Below are 20,613 nucleotides of genomic sequence, written 5' to 3'. Positions count from 1 at the left end.
TCTATCTCCGGTGACTCGTCTTGCCCCCTATTCCCTAACACTGAGCTTCTTGCAGTTCACCCCTGGACTGAGTGAGGGCCCTGGTGTACTGTCCCTCCCTCCGCCACTCTTACCTATGGAGAGGAGGAGAACCAGTGCAGGTGGCCAGGGACTGATAGCAGCCTCCTTCCCTCACTTCCTCATTGGATGTGTATGGGGTCCTCGAAGGGGGCACCTGGTGCCTCTGTCACCCATTTGTCTACCTTCTCTTTCTCCTTCCTTCTCTTTACCCTCCCACAAGGCCCAGGGAACTGGGGTGAGGTGGGGCCCCAGACTCTGAGAAGATGTCCTCGTCAGGAAGGAGCCAGGCTCTGAGCTTAGACAAGGTTCCCAACAGCTACCTTGGAGTGGGGCGTGAGAAGTGAATGAACATTTTTCAGCCACTGCCCTGAGAGACACCTGGTACTGCAGGGAAGCAAGGGCACATGGGGGTTAGGCCTTTTGGGAGTGGCTGAGACTTTGCTGTTTAAGGGGCTAATCAGCAGCAGGGCTGTGGGTGAGATGGCAGGAGCAGCAGCAGCTCTGGGAGACTGAGGGAGCTCCATTCTGAAAATGACCCCGGGCCTTGAGAAAGGGTCACTCATCACTGTCTTCATCCCCTAGCATTCTGACCCTCCTTCTAACCATGGCCTGAGTGGGAGGAGGGAGGCCTTAGGGGCCAGTGGGTGGGGATGGGGCCAGGGGAAGCCACATTCCTGGAGTGTTAATGATCTCCGGGCTGGGCAGGAGCTGAGCCCCCAAACCAGCTAAAAACAACAAACAGCTCCCAGGAGGGATTTGTGTCTGTCCTGAGAGTCAAGGATTTCCGCCCGGATGGGGGCTGTGGCCAGTGGGGCTCTTCCACAAAGAAATTCCCCAGAGACCAGAAGCCCCATGACCTAGAAGTATCGCTTTGAGAACAGACCCCACCCCAGCCCTTTCCCTCCCCCCACTCTCCTAGGGAGGCCCAGTGCCAGGTAAGGGGAGGCAGCAGCCCTCCTGACACGCGGGGGCATGAGAGAAGAGTCTGGGCGCGTTCCTCACCTGGTCTCTCCAGTCCTCACACCAGCCCAGCAAGTGCCCACCATGGCCCTGCTAGAGAAGGTGCTCCTTAAACATCTGAGGGAATTAAGGGGTGCATAAAGGAAGTGACTGGCTGGAAGTCACAGAGTCATGCTGGGGCCAAGCTGGGGCTGGAACCTGGGTCGGCCTGACCCCAACCATGGACCTCACCTCTACTACGTGGTCCCCCTGGCAAGGGGAGGCCATCAGCTGCTCCCTGCAGGGGTGGAAGAGGCTTGGAGGTCCGGGAGAAGAGTTCAGGCCTCACTCCCTCAGGAATTCTGGGGGCTGCCTAGAGGAAGAAGAGCCAGCAAAAGGTGGCTGAGGCCTGGCCCTGAGGGACTGTGGAGCAGCTAGGAAGGGGCAGAGTTCCTGGGGCTAGTGCCATGCACGCTGCAGACATGGCAACCTTTCCACTTGGCTCAAGCCTCACCCCCCTATGAAGCCTCTCTGGGCTCCCAGGCAGTCCAGAACTACCCTCCCCCCTGCACTCCCCCTCCCAGTCCCCTGGAGATCAACAGTACGAGAATCTACCCAAATCCCTGTCTGCTCAAGTTCCTTGCAGTGGGGCCCTTAGTAAAGCGGGGGGGGGGGGGGGGGGGCCCTTCCACAGAGTTCAGCCCACCCCTCTGTCCCGCTTCCTGCCCTCACATGCTCTTCCATCATTTCCTCTCCCTTTCCCTCTGGGCCTCCTGGTGGGCCTGACTCCTCCCGGATCCCCGGGTCTGGCCCTTCCTCGGGGGCCTTCCCACAAAACCCTCAGACAGCCCTGGCTTGTCCTCACTGTACTTCCGTACCCCTCTCGCTCCCACCCACAATCCAAAAAGCCGAGCCCCGAGGCTTTAAATCCATCATTTATTGCCCACAGCTCATTAGTATTACATAAATCAGAGACTGAAGGTTAAAAAGACACTGCAAAGTCTCCTTGGTGTGGCTAAGGCACGTGGGCGGGTGCCTCACTCACACCCAGCCCGGGGCTGGAAGACCACCTTGCCTCTGGTCTTTCTTCTCTCAGGAACCCCCACCCTGCTCCCAGGCCGGGGGCTCAGGACCGAAAACAAGCCAGCTCACAATCAGGAAGTAGAGAGGGGCCGTCAGGCACCTCCCCAGCCGCTGTCTACACGTCTTGGGCTTCTGGCCCCCGCACCATCGGATTGTTCTCTGGAGATGGGAGAAGGCTGTCCCCGAGCCTGAGGGAATGTCTGAAGTGACCAGGAGAAGGCGGGCCAGTACACCAGGCCTAGAGAACTGGGGTGGCAGGGGTGCCCTGTGTTCTGACACAGCTGGGACAGCTACCCCCTAACTGTGGGGCCCGGCTCAGCCTCCTCCCCGGGCATGAGCCAGTCTGTCCGCCACACCTCCCTTCCTCTGGCCTCGGCTGAGTGGGGCATGGATGTTGGCCGAAAGTTTTCCCTCGTGGTGTTTTCCACAGCCAAGCCAGGGCTTATCTAGCAGCATGGCCCACTGGACCCCCACCATCACCCTGAGCTATACAGATCCTTTGCCAATCCCCTCCCCAAAGAGGAGTCCCCTTAGCTCACCTGGAATTGCATTTGGGAGCATGACCAGAAATCATCCAGGAGACAAAGTCAGTCGGTTATGAGATGCCAAGGCCGCAGGGCCGGGGCTGGGGTGGGGCCGGGCCAGGGCAGCCAGCACAGAGACAGAGTCGGAGAGACCCCATCTCTTCCAGGCCTCCCGAGGGGGTGGGAGTGGGGCTGGGGCTGTGCAGTTTTGGTCTCAAGGTAAAGTGCACAAGAACAAGACCCATGGAGAGGTGGGGCAGGGTGAGCTAGAAGAGAGCTTTTCAAAAGGGGTCCCAGATGTGCCCAGCCTGTCATTGGCACACTCATATTATGGCAGGATTAGCTCAAAAATACTTGACCCTCTCACACTGTGGCAACCTTTCCCTCCACTGTTTTGTTCTCCCCACTTGCTCTGCTTTCACCCTTTCCTGACTGGTCGGGGGCGGGGGGTGCCGCTCCTGAGGACACTGGGCGGGGGGCCCTCAGGGCAGCATCCTGCAGGAATAGCAGGGCCTGGCTGGCAAGTGGGGGCAGCAGGGGCTTCTGAGGGGGTGCCTGGTGTCAATGCCTGTGGAAGACCCACGTTACCGCAAGCACCCCTGCACTGAGGATGGTGAGAGCCACCCGTGGCCGCACCCCTGCTGCCCTGCACCAGCCTTCTCCTGCACCTGTGTCGCCGCCAGCCACATCTCTCCCCAGGTGGAGTCACCAGGGCAGGGGAGGGCCTGAGGCTGCAATGTTGAGGGCTCCATTCCAGTTGGGGCCAGATGAGGGGTCCAATGAGGCCCACGCTTCCTGTTTGTTTGCCCCGCTCCCCCCCACCCCTGCAGAGCCCCTGCCACCTCTCCTCTTCCCGGCCCACACGTGGGAGGAGACAGGAGCCACCAGCACGTGGCCCCGGAGGCCAGAGCACAGTGAGAGGTGGCACGCGGGCGTGGGGCCACACATAGGCACAGCCACCCACGCGCTCTCCTCCTTCAGAACTGCCAAGTGTCTGGCAGAGGCCAAGTGTCCCCAGGATGTGGGCTCACACAGAAAGGCAAAGTCCAGGTTCTGAGGCCAATTGTTGGCCGTTCCCAGAGGGGCCTGCCCCTTTCCCAGTCCAGTGTCCACACTGGGGGATGTGCCTGGGATGGCCAGCATCTGAGCAGGACAGGCGAAGACGAGGTCCTGTTGGAAGAGCCGGTGGGAACCCCTTGCTCCAGTCCTCTGGTTCCGGACAGGGAGTAAAGGCTCAGAGAGGGGAGTGGACTTCTCCAAGGTCACACACCCCCTTTGTACCACAGCCAGGGCCTGCAGTTCCTGGCTCCAGGCTGACTCTGAGAGTCAGGTGCCTGGAAACCTGGCCTCCGCCCTCAGGCAGAAGACCCTCCCACTCAGGAAGCGGTGGGATGGGGCAGACAGCCCCAGGGGGGCTGGAGAGGCCCCCCAGATGGCAGTCAGCCGGTCTCCAGCTCTAGCCCCACCCTCAGCCCAGCTTCCAGCCTGGTGACTACAAGGAGGATCTCCCTGTAGAGGTTGAAGTGCAGGCCCACAATTCCAGCCAAACATCATTCCTTCTTGGGGCTTCTTGCCTGGAGCTGGGGTCATTTCAGGGGTCTCGAATGGATCAGCAGGGTTCCATGAAGGGTGACCTCAGCCCCAGGCACTGGGCTTCATGCAGAGGGATCGGTTCTGCAGGTTGTGCGTGGATGAGGGCCAGCCACGCTCAGAGCCAACTGCCCACAAAATCTTTCAGAGGCCGCCAGTGCTCCTGACTCCCTGGGCCCCGTCCTGAGGACCTCGGTCATAGCTGCTGGTTCATCCTGTGAGGTGTAGACTGCCTCCCCGCCCCCCCGCCCCCGCCCCCGCCCAGCTCAGCCCAGCCCGGGGAGCCACTGGGCCTGGCCACCAGAATATCTTGAATCTATCAGGCCCGCTGCCAAACCCACCAGCCCCCAGGCCCACTCCCACGGCCGCCGCCGGCAGCTGCTGCATCTGGGCAGCGGCAACCAAGGCTCAGACTTGATTCTGATAAAAAAGAAAAAGAAAAAAGAAAACCAAAGTATAAAAGGATCCTAATTCTACCCCGTGGGCACTCTACAAATTTTCAGCTTCACACATAATTGTGCTGAGTAGAGTTCTGACAACCCCACGTAAGGCCCAGAAATGCACTTGATTATTTTTTATAGGAAATGTGTCAGAATTCCTCTCCCGTATGTTAACATGTGAATAGATTAGTCTCCCTACCTCTGCGGGGGGGCTCAGGACTGGTGGGGTTAGCTTGCCCCTCCCTGCAGGTGCAACCCCAGAGATTCCGTCCCCTCCCCCAAGTGCCCGGCCTGGATCGTGCTCCAGCCCCAGGCCGGCTGGCCACCACTCACAGCCCCTTGTTGTACACCACTGTCCGACTACTCGTGGCCCGGGCAATCTCAGGCTCTAACTGGGATGTCTCAATCTGCGGAGAGAGCAAGAACAGAGAAGACAGGTTGGGGGGGGCAGGAGGGAAGGGGTGAGCGTGGAAGCTGGGAGTAGCCTTAGGAGCACCCTGGTGCCCACAGTTCTCCCTCTCCGCCACCTATGGACACATCCTTCTTTACCGCCCTCCTGCCAAGGGGCTCACAGTATCCCTTCCTGTCTAGGTCTTGTCTCTTCCTCTGGCGGCATGTCTGTGTGGGTGAGCATCCTACACTCTGACCTCCGAGTTATGTCTTCCTCATCTCCAAGGGCCTTGTCCGCTGCACCGCACCACAGCCTGGGCCTGGTCACCACCCAAGGCTGCCTCACCCGCACTCCTGAAATCCCAACTCCACCCTCTTGGACTCCACAGTCCCCTAGCCTTCCAGTACCCCCCTCACTCTCCCTATCCGTTTTTAGACCACGAAGACTTCAGGCCCCAGACTCCTAACAGCTCAGTCTTCACTCCCTCCCCCTCTAACCTGGACACCAGGGGCCATCACTCCAGCTAATCCCTAGCCCAAAAGTCCTTCCAGCCCCAAATGGCAGAAGCCCAGCTTTGGAGGAACTCCAACAGGCCTCCACCTTCTCTCCACTTGAACTTTGTCCACCTATTGGAGACCACTCAACATTCACAGTCCCTGACTTGGGCTGGACGCCCACAGTGACCAGCAAACTTCTCCTTGCCGACCACTTCACCCCATCGGCTCCTTCTCCCATTCTCCACAGACAGCCACCTTTAACCATCTCCACCCTTCTCAGCCACCCCCACCCTCAGCTCCCCACTCATCCTGAGCACAAGAGCCTTCTTTCTACTTCAGAGAAAAAGCCAAAGACAACAGAAGGAACCTCTCAGCGTTCCACCATCAAACCCATAACTACCTGTCCACATTGCTCCACGCCTGCCCTCCTGCCACCCCTCCCCTCAGAAGGCAGCACCTCCTGGGGTCCACCTCCCCCCACACCCACTCTGGGAGTCCACTCCCAGACTGTCCTCCCCGTCTCCCACCTTTGCAGCTCACTGACTCTTGACCATCAGCATTTCAACACTGACAAGAACCTCCCATCTGATAAGACGTCCCGTTAACCCCATGTCACACTCCAGCTACCGCCTGGTCTTTCCTCAGCAACCACATTTCTTTAAGGCACTGTCTCAACTGGCCTTTTCCACCTCCTCACCTCCCACTGACTTTTCAACCCACAGCAAATCTGGCTTCTCTTCCCACCATACTCCACAAAACTCCTTCTCTCCAAGTTCACTGCCACCCCCACGCTTTGTGACATCCACTGGACACTTGTCAGGGTCGCTGGGGCTCGGCCTGGCTGGGCCCTCTTCCCTGCACAACCCCCCGGGGGTGAGTCAACCCTCCCGGTGACTCCCAGATCTGAGGGGGCTCCCGCCATGTTTCTGCCTTGAGTCCTGGGCCCTCAGGGACTGCCTACTAGACCTTCTCATGGATATCTCACAGGCACTTGAACTCAACCCTAAAATCTAAATCACAACTGAATTCACCATCTCCCCCTGCCCCACCCCAGCTCCCCACACCACCACCCAGTGGTGCCCTGGGCCTGCCTTGCCTCCTCTTTGCTTCCTTCCCCTCAAGTCCCAGCCACCCCAGTCTGCCCCCACCTCAGACAGCGTGAGCCTTCCCAACCGCAAGTTGGGCCACCCCTCTGTTCCTTATAAAATGGCTCAATGACCCTGCTGCCTTCAGGGACCCAGTCTAGACTCCCGGGTTGTCTGGCCCCTGCCTAGCTCTACCCTGCCCTTTGGACCAGAGACAGCACACATACCTACTTATTTCAGGGCCTCAGATCCACTGGGCTTTCCCCAGCCTGACTCTGCCTGAGCCGGCCCCTCTGTCACCACCTCTCCTCCTCCCCCTCCCCACTCTCCCTGTTCTTCCTGGGGGCTTATCTTCCAGGAGGTCCAGGAGGCAGCTTTAGACATCTTCCCTCCTCCAGCCTGGGTGTGGCCACTTCCCCGGGCCCCCACAGCTCCTGGCACTTCTTAATCCCAGTTGTATCACTTGTTGCTGAGGTTGACTGTCCACTCGTCTCCCCCCTCTCCACTTTAGACGGCAAGCTCCATGAGGCAGCAAACGTGATGTGCGATCGATAGTGTTCATCCCTGCATCCTCAAGGCCTAGGGCCAATACACAGGAGGTATTCAGTAAGTGTTGAATGAATGAATGGGAAGAAGGGAGGCAGAAGGCACTGGGAGGAGAGGGTTCCCCTGGAGGCTCTACGGCAGCCCAGGTGTTGGTTTGCAGCTCCAGGGACTAAGCCAGTAGGGATGCCTGAGCCCCGCCACGGGACGGAGCCGGAAAGGGAGGTGCTACCTCAGTGAGGGGGGCCCGGGCCTGATCTCCACCCTACGTAGAGTCAAGGAAGTGCGGGGCCTTTGTGGCTTAGTTCAGCTGAAACTGCTCCCAGGTACGTGCTCTATGTCAAGGCATGGCAGCCCTGAAGAGTAGGCAGAAGGTGCCATAGACCAGCCCTGCCTTCAAAGAACTCAGGCCCGGGGCCGGGCACGTCAGAGGTCAGGCAAGAGGGAGCGCAGTGCGGACCGGAGCTGTGGGCGTGGTGGAGTTCCAGGGCAAGGGGGGCCCTACCCCTATAGTCCACGGTTCCCTGATACCCAGGCTCTGGCCACTGGAGAGGGCCAAAGAGACAAGAGCTAGGCTCAGGGCCCAGGCCTCTTCCCCACGTCCTCTCCTCCAGCCACCTCTTCCCTCCCCACCCCTGCCGGCCTCCGAGCCCCCTCCGCCCCACCAGTCCCCCTCATCCCCACGCTGCCGCTGACACAATGCACAGCGCCCACGCTTAAAAATCTAAATGCTTTTGAAAATGTTTAACCTAGTTAGACAAATTAGCAAAAATTTGTGCAAAACAATTTAGGTATTTAAAATATTCAATGTTTTTAAAAAACTGGAAAACTGTTCTTAGCTTTCAGCTGCAAAAACCAACAAAATATAACATCCCAGCAATCTTACCATGAGGTGTAACATAACCCTTCGGGAAAGCTGTTAAACAGCTACTGAGGCATCCTGGGAAATAGCACTTCATTTATTCAAATGCACATATGTCAGGCTTTTGCACCATATGTCATTCCAAGCTATTTACAGTAATAATTAAATCTTAATCAACGTTTAACCTCTGTAAAATGTTTGAAGAATCCTAATCACCCTTCAGACTGCACTAATGAAGGAGAAATATATAAACATAAAAGGAAAATGATGCACAGATATCACACTGGAAAGAACAGTAATTGCAAAATTGTATTTCTTTTAAATATAATCAGTAAATGATGTAAAGTAAGCCAAGGAGTATTTTAAGTTAAGACATCTTGGATGTCAGAGGTGTGAGCAGCTAATTTTGTTCTGCTACCCATAACAGATGTAGCATATTTTATTTTAGTGCCATTATTAGCAACTTCCCATCCCGGCTTTCACCGAAGCACTGAGGCCCGCATTAAAATCGGAGAAGCTGCTCACCACCACGGTGGAGGACCACGGGCCAGGGCCATGGCCCACTTGACCCACTCGACCCGCTCCCTGGAGAGTGCTGGCCCGGGTGCAGACTGAGGTCTCATCCTCCCAGCGGGGTGCTGTCACAGACCCAGCCCCACCCCGCAGGCTCCCCACAGTGCTGAGGGCAGCAGGTAGGAGGGAGGCAGGGGGGAGATTCGGGCAGAGGAAAGGCTCTGGGGAGGGGAAGGTGGCTGCGGTACTCAGGAGCAGAGGCTTGGGGCCAGAGTGGCATTCAAGGCTTTTTCTCTCGTTTCAATTTAATCAGCCCTCAAGTCAGATGTTTATGGCTGCCAACGCCATCCACCAGGGCTGGGCACACAGAGATGGACAGGGGATCTCCTCCATGCCCTTGAGAAACTCAGAGTCTAGGGGAGGAGTCACATATGAAAGCACATGGATCCCAGAGAGACGAGGTGCCATGGAAACTGGGGAGGGGGTGGGGGTTACCATGTATTGATGAAGGAACAGGGAAGAAAGACTTCTCCGAGGAGGTAGGCCAGGAAGAAAATGGAGGATTTTGATTCGAGAGGGCAGGAAAAGCTGGGTGGATGAAGGGAGAAGCATCGGCTGGCCAGCATTGTTTGGCGCATGTGGGGAACGTGGCAGGAAATGGAGGTGGGGTTAGGACAGGCAGGCCCCTGTAGGCCACACGAATGTGTCAGTGGAGGCATGGGGAGCCATGGGAGGATTCTGAGCAGGGGCGGGCCATGATCCAGACTCTGTTTTAGAAATGTTTCTCCGGTGGCAGTGGATGGGGAGGATGGACTGGAGGGTAAGTGCGGGGGCAGCTGTGGGAATGAGAGGTGCCAGGTCCTGCCCTATAATGCTGCCAGGGGGGCTGTGGGGACGGTGGCACTGGGATCCTCTCTAGAGAGAATTCCATAGGAGTTGATGACCAATCCCATGTGGGGGTGAGAGGGAGGTGTCGAGGATGACTGTGCGTTGGATGACTCCTAATTCTAGCTCAGGAGCTGGGGTGGCTGGTGACGCTGTTCTGAGGCAGGGAATGCGGGAGGGGGACAGCTCAGGCTGGGCCATGTTGAGACCCCCGGGTGCAGAGGGCTGGGAGGCAGACAGGGCGTGGGTTCTGGAGCTCTGGGCAGGGGTCTGGGTGGGAAAGGGAGCCCGGGATGTGTAAGCACAGCCAGAGCCCCCGGAGTGGGGGAGCTTGCCCAGGAGAGCAGATGGAAGGGGAGGGCGCCAGGCCTGGAGAACAGGCACATTTGAGGGGCGGGTGAAGGGAACAAACCCATGAGGGTGGCCTTGAGGGACCAGCCCAGGAAGCAGGAGCAGTGACAGAGGGTGCCACAGCATCAGGCAACATGGATAGCAGGCAGACAGTTTTCTGAGTGCTCCCAATGAGGGCTGAAAGGCTTCGGCCTTCGCTACGGGATTTGGTGACCTCCGGAGTCCAGATTTCCTACCCCCAACTCAGCGCCGGCCCTAGGCACAGACCCTGGCCTCCAGCCTGGGCCAACAGCTGGCTGTGCATTTAGACCCCTCTGGCCTTGGCTGGGGCTTGGGCAATGGCAGCTCTCGTGGGCGTCGGGACCATTGGGGGAGGACCCCGGGCCGCTTGAAGATCACCCCTCTGAGGTGTGGGGTGCTGGGTCTCCCCCACAGAAATCACATCCGGGCTCTGCTGATAAATGCATGTGATTCAGCTACTGGGTGAGGGCACCAGAGCACCCTGCTGCTTCCTCAACCAGGGCCGGAGACAGATGGCTGTCTGCTGGCCCAGGGCGCCCCTGCTGCTGGGGGGCTGACGGGTGAGCAGCAGAAGCTGGCTTTATGTGCCATGGAGGCCGCAGAACACACGGCGTGGTGGTCCCAGAGGCTCATGGGTGGCTTGTGGAGTGAGGGAGGTGCCAAGGCCCGGTAAGGGGAGTGGGTGCAGCGAGCGGGGATGGGGGGCACCAGCAGCAGCCCAGTAAAGGCTAGAGGCCCCCGGGTAGTGGGCCGGGGGCAGGGGCTTGGTTCTGACCGCAGACAAGCTCTGAGGGGCCTCCTCCAGGGAGAGGGTGATGAGGAGAGAGGGGGCTGGGCAAGGAGTGGCCACAGGCGCAAGGGGTGACCCGGCCCCGGGCAGGCAGCGGTGGGCAGGTGGGAATCCATAGGTCCCTCCACTCACCTGGCAGACATCTCCCCAGGCACCTGACAGTCGGTCAGCAGGGGATGGGGAGCCAGAGCCCCAGAGGGTGGGGGCTACTGGGCCCAGTGAGGAAGCTGTGGGCCTGCTGGGGACATGTGTCCCCCCCACCACCATGAGAAAAGCAGTGTTGCCCAGCTAACATTTCCTGCCCCCCCACATCCGAGCCCCAACCCTGTCCTCCACACTCAGCCAGACACTGCTGCCCCTCACACCAGACGGCCCCCAACTTTTGGTTGCTTCTAAAGTCAGTGGCAGAAAACACGAAGCACCATGCCCAGTAACCACAGCCTCCCCTGAGCACCCCAAGGCCCAGCTGGCCCCAGAGTCCCCTAGAGTGGCCTGACGGGGCCTTCCTTGGTGGTGCGGGAAGGGTTAACCCCGGGCTAGCCGCCTCCGTCTGCCGGCTCATTAGGGTGGGGGGCCAGAGTCAGGAATGCCTGTGGGGCCACCTCTGCCCCCCAGCCTGGGAGCACACACACCTGCAGCCAGTGGCCAGTGGATAGTTTACATATTTGAACCTGGAGCTAAGGTGCCGAGACATAAACAGGAAACTGGATCCCTGGCCTGTGCCCCATTCTCAGGGGCTTTTACCTACTACAAAGAACTTCCTCCTCCTCGCCTTTCTTCTGGTGGCTTTTCTGCCTCCTTTTCAAAGGCATAGGGCAGGGGGGCGGGCTGTTCAGTGTGACCCTGTGACATGGCTCAAAGCGGCCTCCTGCTCCTGGCCAGGTTCTGCGCTTCTGAGCATCTGCAGGTGGTGGTGACATTGACATGGGGTCCAAGGCCCAGGCCGGCACCTGACAGACCCTGTGGGCCTGAGGCCCCTCTCAGGCCTGGAACCTGCTGGGCAGCACTCCCCACCCTCTCTCTCTGGGGCTGAGCCGGCCTCAGGTCCTGTTCAGACACATAAGTCCAGGCCCCATCTTTGGTGAAGCCGTCCCAAGTGTCCTGGAGGGCAGGAGTGTTAGGACAGGGCTGGGGAGCAGCTGAGGCCTGAGCCCGGTCCCCCTGGGTCAGGCTTCTGATGCCGGCTCTGGGCTCCCACTGCCTTCCCAATGAATGTCAGATTCCTTGGCTGGACCCCTAAGGCCTTCTGGGACCTTCTCCAGGTTCCTCACCTACTGGCTGCTCTCCATTTCCAGTACTTTGTATGTTTAGCCTTTGAGGCCTGAGTCCAGCGATAGCCTAATCTCTAAGGCTGCCTCCTCCAGGAAGTCCCCCCTGACCTTCTCAGACCAAATCCACTGCTGCCGCCTCTGGTGCCCCGGCACTGATTTCCATCTCCTTCACATCCCAAGTCCCAGGCAATTCGTTCACTAACCGTCTGTGAATACAGCAGTCCCCCACCTCACCCCAGTTCAAGCCAATAGGTCCTTGATAAAAGTCTAATCAAATTGAACCGAAGCTCCCCAAGTGCAGGAATCCCATCTTACACTCTTCCATCTCCCCTGCGCAGTGTGCACCCAGGGAAGGCTCAGACCCCCTCCCCATTTGGAGCTTTGCACTGCTCCTGGGTGCCCCCTGGTGGACCAATCTCAGAATCATTCTCTGTCCTCCCATCTTTTGGGCTTCGAGGCCTCAGTTTCCCTGTATGTGTGGTGGGAAGATTTTCTACTTTTGGGGACTGAGATGAGGATAATATCAAGAAACTGGTGAGCGAGCCCTGTGGAAGCTTGGAAAACCCCTGTGATGCTGCATAAGGAAGGCCGACTCCCGCGGCTACCTTCGGGCCCAGGTCCGGTCTTGCTCACCCGCATCCCCTCATGGTTCACAAGGCTGAACCTTGCTTGTGGGCCAGGCGTGTCCTATGCTGCTTTGCACATATTGATGCTTTTAATCCTCTCAGCAGGAGCTTTGTAAAACCAAGCCTCCTCCCTCCCTGTCCTGAATTCAGCGAGGCTTTCAAGAAGGTCCTGGAAAGAACCAGGAGGGATAGGCTGAGAGGTGGCCCCGCTGAGGCCTGTCACAAGGGTATGTGTGTGCATGTTCGTGTGTGGGCCTGTGTGCACGCGCAGGTTTGGGCCGGGGGTGTGGGGAACAGGCAACATGACAGGTGGCGTTGGCGTTCCTGGGCTCTGAGTGGCTCTGCCATTCCCATCCATCCCTCCTGGGGGGTCCTGTGGGCAAACTCCAAGAAAGCAGCGGGCGGGGAGGCGGCAGATTTCTGACGGCAAAAATAGCCCGCTTTGGAGTTCAGTAGAGACTGATTAAACCAGTAAATGAGAAAAACCCCAAACAAACATCTCCAAGCAAAGTGGGAGATGGATTTGAGATTAGAGGGGAAGAGGCCCCTGATCTGGGAGAAGGTGAACATCTGTGGACTCAGGACGGACACAATGCCCTCTAGACTTTGCCTCTGGCCTCACATCAGGACTGGAAGAGCAGGAGAAACAGGAACCAACAAATACAACCAACATGCTCTGGACTAGGTGTTGATAAGAGTGCTAATTCTCAGCCTTAGGGACACCTATGCACTGAGGGAGGGAGAAAGGACTATTGACCCAAGGAGGTAGATGGGATATAGGAAACACACGTCCCCAGAGTCTACATGTGCGAGGTGAGACAGATCCTAGTGGGGCTCATCAGAGAGGACTTCCTGGAGGAGGAGTCATTTCTAGAACAGCTTGAATGTAGAACTGAGCCCATTCCCAACTCTTCCCCATTCTTGGTTGGGAGTTCAAATGCCTTCTCAGAAAGAGAGCCTCTCACAGCTTCCAGCCAAGCTGGTTCATCAAAGCTACCATTTTCCTCAGAGCTGGTGATGGGGAGTGAGATGGAAGAGGTTCTGGTGCCCACTGGGGTTACCCATATTCTTTTCCCATATAGGGAGGACATGCCTCTTTGTTTCTTAACTCTTAAAGCTGGAAGGGGGACCAAGGATAGGTAGGGGGTTAGGGACTGAGAAGGGGGTGGCTGAACTTGACCTTCAGGTACCTCATCTACAGCATGGATGTGGCCTCTAAGAGCCACCCTCTGGGGCCAGAGTGAAATGTGGCTTTGGGTAGGTGTGAGGACGTGATGAGGGCCTTGGTCTTCTTCCGATCATGCCTTCTAGTGCCCTGGACCCTGTAAGGCTGAGGTGAGGAGATGCTAGGCTGGGGTGCGGGGTGGGGTTGGCAGGGTTGACATGGGAGGCTCTGAGCAGGAAGCCCTGGGGGCCTCTGATGATGTCTTTTCTTCCAGTCAAGGTATTTGGCAGAAGCTGGAGGGGCAGAGAGAGGGTGAGGGAGGGGGTCCCCTGCTGAGTTGTCAGGGAAGGCCAACAAACCAACAACTGCAGGGCAGACCAACAGAGCCAACAGGCCCGACAGGAGACAGCCCTAGCTCCCAGTGAACCTGACTCCTTGCCTCCCACTTGGCACCTGCAAAGCCCGTGCAGGGAGGAGGGCCACACACACTTAGACAGCCCCTAGCCCTGCAGGAGCAGCCCAGAACTCCCTCTCCTCCACCTGCAGCCAGCCAGAGCACAGAGCCCCTCTTTCCTATGCCCCCATTCCAGTTCCTATTGCTGCTGGGAGGCCAGAAGAGCTGAGGGAGGGTCCAGGGGCTACCAGGCATGTCCCCAGGATGGTGAGGCTCTGCCCATTAACGGTTTGGCAGCATTCTCAAGTCATGCCAGACCCCGGGAGGTGGCTCTCAGAGGGCATACCCATGCTGCAGACAAGACACGTGAAGGTCAGCATCTGACTTAAGATCACACAGCCTGCTGTCAGCCCTTCCAACTCTAGAACTCGGCCCTGGCTTGTGGTTTCACTTCTAGAATCCTAACGGGCAGAGCCAGGAAGAAACATAGTTCTACCACCCTAAGGCGGGGGAAACTGAGGTCGCTGAGGTTAAGACCCAGGTCATATGGATAGCTGAGGCTGAGGAACGCCAGCCAGAAGGGAGGAGGGTGGGCCTGGGGGATGAGGGGTGACCCCAGCCCCAATCCCACCTACGGGCAGGGCAGAGCCCTCAATGGCCCCCTCTCTCTCTCCCCTTTTCCACGCCTCCCTCATCCACAGAAAAGCCCTACCTTCTCCTGTGGACACATTTCAACCTCACCAAATCAGCTAATTATTGACAGTTGGTGAAGAGGAGATTTCACTTTTTCCTCCTGTTAAACTGCTCCTAATTAGTTCCCTGTTACCACGGCTGGCTCGCCCGCCTGCCCGCCCGCCCGCCGCCGCCCGTTCACGCAGTAATCCCGCTGCACAGTGCCTCATTAACCTTTCGCTCCTCTCCTGCCGCCTGCCAACAAGATGAAGACAAAAACAGATTGTCAAACAATGGCTCCGGCTTGTATGTGCAGCCCTGTTCCCCAGCCCCTGAGCTCCCGGGGGGATAGTGGGGAAAAGAGAGGGGGAGCCCGAGAGGAATCGAGGAAGGGAGAAAGAGGCACAAAGACAGACAGAAGCAGGCAGGGACACGGGGAGAGGACTTGGCCAAGGTACTGCTTCTTGCTCCAAGGAGACATGAGGTTCATTAAACGGGATTGGAAGCGCTCCCAGGTGGGGAACGCTGCTGTCAGAGTTGGAGGGACATTCGCCATCCCCTAGTCCAGCCTCCCGTGGCAGCCAAGCCTGTGAGCATGAAGACTGGACCCTGGACATCTCCCTCTAGGGACATGGAGCTCAGTGTGTGTGTGTGTGTGTGTGTATACATGTGTATCTGGGGGAGGACAGAGATGACCACATTTGCTGGAACCCAGGGCCCCAATCTCCAGAGAGGGCATGTCCAGAAAGGCCACTACAAATCAGGCCCCACATGCCACGGAGGCCTCCACAATCCATGACTCACCCCTGGGCAAACCCCAGCACAGCCCTCCACTTTATTTTCATGTTACTACACCAGCACCTGACATTTCTTGTTCACTGGGTTTCTGTCCATCCCCTCAGCATGGAGGCTCTCTGAGACCAGGGGCTATGACATGGCCCTCCCAGGTACAAGAAGGGGAAAGCAACCCAGCATCTCTGGAGTGGGCAACAGAATCTAGGTGTGGATGAGTGACTGAGCCAGCCTTGGCCAATGCCCCAAAGCCTTAACCTGCAGGTCACAGGGTCTGCTAGGGCTTACCCAATGTTCCCTGCATGGTGACGGGCCTGGGGTCTGGAAGAAGGCCAGCCCATACGCCCCTGTTCTCACACCCAACATCCTAAGGAGCTTCCCTGCCCCACCTGCTGGCCCACTAGACAATATCTCCCCCGCCCCCAGCTCTGGGTTATAGATTAAAGGCACAGACACTTACTCCAGAAGGTCCCTGTGAACAATGATCTCCCTGAAGGGTAGGAGGGCTGGCTGAAGGTGCTGGAATGTTCCTATGGATACATTAGCAGGGAGCCATCTGGGGCTCAGACCCAGGCCTTCTCATTTTATAGTGAGGTGGAGGTGGGCTGGGGAGAGGTATAAAATCCCTCTATGAGTATAGAGCTGACTCCATCATTACCAACTTTGGACCTTGAGCAAAACACGCCTCATTTGTTTCCTCATTTGTAAATAGGGAATAATATTGGTGCCTATTTCATAGGATGGTCATGTTCTGGACCCCCATTTCCCTTCCCCAACCAAGTGGGCTGCTCTACTTACTGGACCAGGGCCAGGCCTTTCTGTCCTGAGCTATGTGCATCCCTTCCTGTGCATTCCTCTCCATACCGCCCCTCTCCAGGCTCCCATCCCCATTTCATGGAACACCCAGGGAGTGAAAATTTCTTTGCTGTTTTCTAGTGGTTTCCCATCCATGAGCTTACTTCTCTGAACACAGAGAAACTTGACTACCATACACCTCCTAGACTGCTTTGCCTACTACACCCACCCCCGGCTGCTAATCTCAACTCCTGGTCCCCCTCACAGTAGCTCACTCTGTAGAGAGCCCCCCCTCCTTGAAAGGCCCTTGTCCTCAGGGTCCATGAAGGCACTCCATCAGCGCCCTCCCCCTGCCCCTGTCTGCTCCTGTCTTTTCCTGATGCCTTTCCTTCCTCCCACAATGACCTCATCCCTTCCTTGGCTTCAGTTCCCCCCAGGCACCAAAGGTTCCACATCTCCAGCCAAAACCTCTCCCCTGAGTCTGAGATGCAGACATCTAATGGTTTAGGTAACATCCCTTAAGACTCACTGATACCTTGGACGTGAAGGGCTTGGGGAGGACTTAATACAAGGCACGCAGAGTCACCAGCACGCTGGCCGGCCCAGGAGACGCTTAGCAAGTGGTCGCTAGTATTATTATCTGCTATTTTCATTTTAAAACTAGCACCATTTTAATAGGCAGAAATACGAATTTGAAAAGAGCAAACAAAACTCTCTCCCAGGGATTGAAGGGAGGATTGAAGTTCTTTCCTCATCCTCTGGGGTTAGTGGGTTGGAAACTCCACACCGATCACTGCAGGCCAGCCATTCTAGAAACAAGTTCCTAAACTCTATCTCCAAGTACCCTAATTAATTAATTAGTGTTCCAGCTATTACTCCTGTTGACAACCTTGGTGGCTCTTGGCAAGGATGGGTCAGCCCAAGCAAGTCCAGACGTATTGTGGCAAATCCCACTGGCTTCTGGGATGTACGACACGATCCCCATAAGGCAGAAGCAGTACCTCGTTAGAGAGAATTAATTGGGAGGATGAACGGGGGAATGAGGTCCTCTCAGCCAACTGGCTGATGGCCCTGGTGCCATAGGTCACAGATAGGCCTCAAAACAGCCCATATGGCCCAGGCGGCCTGCATCCTGGTGGAGCTGATGCAGGTGAGGAGGGAGCACTGAAGGCCACGTCCTTACCCTCCTTTCTCAGAGAACACACTTCTCATGCAATGATGACATTCTTCCCAGCCTAGAAAAAAGCCTTGGGTTTCAATGAGAGGGACTTTGGTTAGACACTCAGAAGAACTAATTTCCGTGCCTATTTGAGGCAGGCATGAGGGAAGAGAGGAGCCTGGACCTTGACAGGGAGCCTCGGTGAGACCAGGCCTGCTCACGGAGACCACCTCCTGCAGCTACAGCCAGAGGCTCGGGTGGGTGGACTGTGGTCAGCTCTCCACTGTTCGCCCCAGAGCGACACCTGCTGAAGGCCCACAGCACTCCAAGACCCTTCCCCCCCACCCCCCACAGGAGCCCCCACCCTCCTCCTCCCTCCACTAGCCCAGGGCGGGCAAAGCGGTTGAGGGAGGAGAGAAAATCCTGTAGAACAAACAGATGTAGCATTTCCGGGGAGCTCTGGCCTGGGAGTGGGCCTCTGGGGTTTCCTCTCATATCCGCATCTGGCTTCTGTGACTTCGGGCTGGTGCCTGGGCTGCTCTGGGCCTCCGTTTCCCCAGCAGAGCCTGGAGGATGGTAAACTGGATGACCCTGAGCAATCCTTCCAACACATGAGTCCCCGATTCTGTACCGTGAGGCTTCTCCGCCCTGGGTCCCTCCCCATGCAGACAGGTAGAGCTTCTGAACACGGTGGTGCCCCCAGGCGCCAGGCGCCTCTGACCCTTGCCTAGAGCTGCACGCTTAGCCTGACTGTACGGAGAGATGCCGCCGTTTGGGGAGTGCTGGGCGCAGCCCTTCTAAGACGGGGATGCCAAGACCACCAGGAAGTGCCCTCCCTCCCATCTTCACAACTTCCAGGCAATCTGGAGCCCTTGGCTCCATTCAGAGTCCCCAGACATCAGGTAGCAGCTCTTCAGCTTTCGTGGGGGGAGAGGTACCCCTGGCTTCCCGGGAAGGCTGGGCGCTGTGGGCAGGAGGGATCTCCCAGCACATATCACACACCAGGTTCCCCACCCTAGTGTGCCTTGGCCCCCCAAGACAGCAGCCCCTCCCGACCCCCGTTTTCTGCTAAATCTCGGGCTCCATGGAGGGAAGTGACTCCAGTCCCCACCTTCCCAGGATCTCGGGGCCTGGAGGCTGGCTCACCACCTCCTACTTAGGACCCTGCGTCTTCAGTCCCCACAGTCCAGGCCCCTCATTTTCACATTTCCGACTTCCCTCCAGGAACCTGCCCCCCATCAAACCTTGCTATCCCCACTCAGCTTACTCACCCATCTTCATCCCCACCCAGCTAAGATTCTGGGACCCACCACTCCTCCCGATGGCTTACTCCCCGAATGCCCCATCTGGCCGGACGAAACCTGCTGGGTGAACCCTATGACTCTTGCAGCCTCCAGAACCTCTAGAGAGCCAGGCCCTGGCCACACCCTGTGTCCTCCCTCAGCCACCCCCTCCGCAGACCCCCTTCCACTGCCCACCAGGCTCCTCTGACTTCCTTGGTCAGCTGTCTCTCCCATTCTCCCCTCTGAATGGCTCCACGGTCCTCAAACCTCTCACCTCCCCCTCCTGCACCCTCCTCCTTCTTCTCTGCTTGGTCATAAGCTCACAGAAGCCATTGGAACAGCTTCCTTAACCTCCCCACCCCCAAACACCATCCCCAACTGCATCTGCCTCCCTGCTGCTGAACTGGGGAAGCAGGCTCTCTGCAGCCAAGGCAAATCCCTAGAATCCCGGGTCTGTGCTCTGCCTCGCCCCCATTTCCCGGACTTTGCTCTCCCCGTCTTCCTCCTCCCCATGTCCTCTCCTTCTCCCCTGGTGCCTTCCCTTTTGCATTTTCACAAGCTCCAGTCTCTCTCATTTAAAAAAGGCAAAAATAAGCAAATAAAAGCCTCTCTTGATTCCACCTCTCATTCCAGAAGGTCTATTTCTCTGTTTTCTCTTGGGGCACCAAGCCTCTGGCCAGAGTGGTCAGTCCTGCCTCCCCATTTCCTCACCCCTCAGCTGGGTCCACCCCTGGGGAGAGGGTTTGCCTTCATTGCCGGGGACCCCAAAGGACACTCTTCAACTTCGTGGAGTTCAGCCTATCAGGAGCGTCTGCCCTGTGCATGGCCCCCCTCCTCCTGGCCCCACTTCGCTCTGTCCTCTCCACCCTGGCCTCTGGTCCACGGACACCACCCCGCCCCAGGGCCTCTTTTCTCCACACGCTCCCTGGCTTCCATGACCGTTTTTGGCCTTACTTCCATCCCTCTAGCCCAGGCCTCTCTCCTGGATTCCAGCCCCAGAGCCGACTTCCCACAGGACGGCCCCATGTGCACATTCCACAGGCTCCTTGGACCCTGCGTGTCCATCCAACTCGACACGCCATCCACCCTCAAACCACCCCTCCTCGCGTCTCCATCTTGCTCAGTAGTGCCTACATCTGCCTGGTTGCTCAAAAGCAGCGAGCTGGGTGCACAGCCTGCCGGCTCCCTCCCCCACCTGCAGTTCCTCATAATCCTAACTCTCCCTTAAAGGACCCACTTCTCGATGCCCACTGCCAGAAGCCTGGTCCAAGCTGCCACCATCTCTTGCTGGACACCCGCCACCACCTCCTGATGGCTCCTTCTCCTCCAGAGCTCCAGACAGGCTCACAGTCAGGAATCTGCAGTCCTCCATTGCCTAGCCCTTCCGAGGACACCTACCCTCTCTTCCTTGCCCTCCCAGTCCCCAGCTCCACCTGCCCTGGCCTACCTCACTCTGCTCATTCTCTGCTTGTGATGCGGATTTTCCTTGGCTCTATGCTGTGTGATTCCTCTCCTGAGAACCTTTACCCCAGGTGACCCCAGCCCGACATGTCCCCTCTGGCCAAGTCCAGCTCATCCTCCAGGGCCCATGAAATGCCACTTCCCTCTAGGCTGGGTCTGGGGCCCTCTACTGTCTCCTCCTACATCTAGCTGGACTCATCCCCTCCTTGTCCTTGCCCTTCCTTTGCTAGTCCCTGTTTAATTGTCATGTTCACTGCTCGGCCCTCAGCTCGGGAGAGGTCAGAGCCTGGACCTGTCTCATTCATGGTTCTAACCCCCTTAGCTCCGGGCTAAGGAGTTGGCCCTGAATAAGTGTTTGTTAATAAACGGCCAAACCGCACCCCTCCCTGCCCTGCCCCCCACACGGACCCTCCCCACACTG

The 20,613-nt window shown here is 57.6% G+C and overlaps 1 protein-coding gene across 8 annotated transcripts in view; it reads right to left on the bottom strand.

Annotated features, from left to right (window-relative positions):
• Nucleotides 1-1,918: 1,918 nt before the first annotated feature.
• The window catches only part of SFXN5 (sideroflexin 5), a 112,294-nt gene continuing 93,599 nt past the window's right edge, over nt 1,919-20,613 (bottom strand). For 4 of the 8 annotated variants that reach the window (XM_064572324.1, XM_064572322.1, XM_064572325.1 and 1 more), the window contains one exon: nt 8,094-18,014. In XM_064572324.1, the coding sequence (XP_064428394.1) occupies nt 17,666-18,014 (349 nt within the window). In that variant the 3' untranslated portion in view covers nt 8,094-17,665. Of the gene's footprint in view, nt 5,044-8,093; nt 18,015-20,613 lie in introns of those variants that run through there. The other 4 variants (XM_045884777.3, XM_045884779.3, XM_064572327.1 and 1 more) reach the window with 2 other exon arrangements.

Source organism: Mirounga angustirostris, unplaced genomic scaffold (genome assembly GCF_029215605.1).
Source record: "Mirounga angustirostris isolate CCGP_5_RB_7025 unplaced genomic scaffold, mMirAng1.0.hap1 SCAF_10, whole genome shotgun sequence".
NCBI classification, from domain to species: domain Eukaryota; kingdom Metazoa; phylum Chordata; class Mammalia; order Carnivora; family Phocidae; genus Mirounga; species Mirounga angustirostris.
This window is presented reverse-complemented; position numbering and strand designations above follow the sequence as displayed.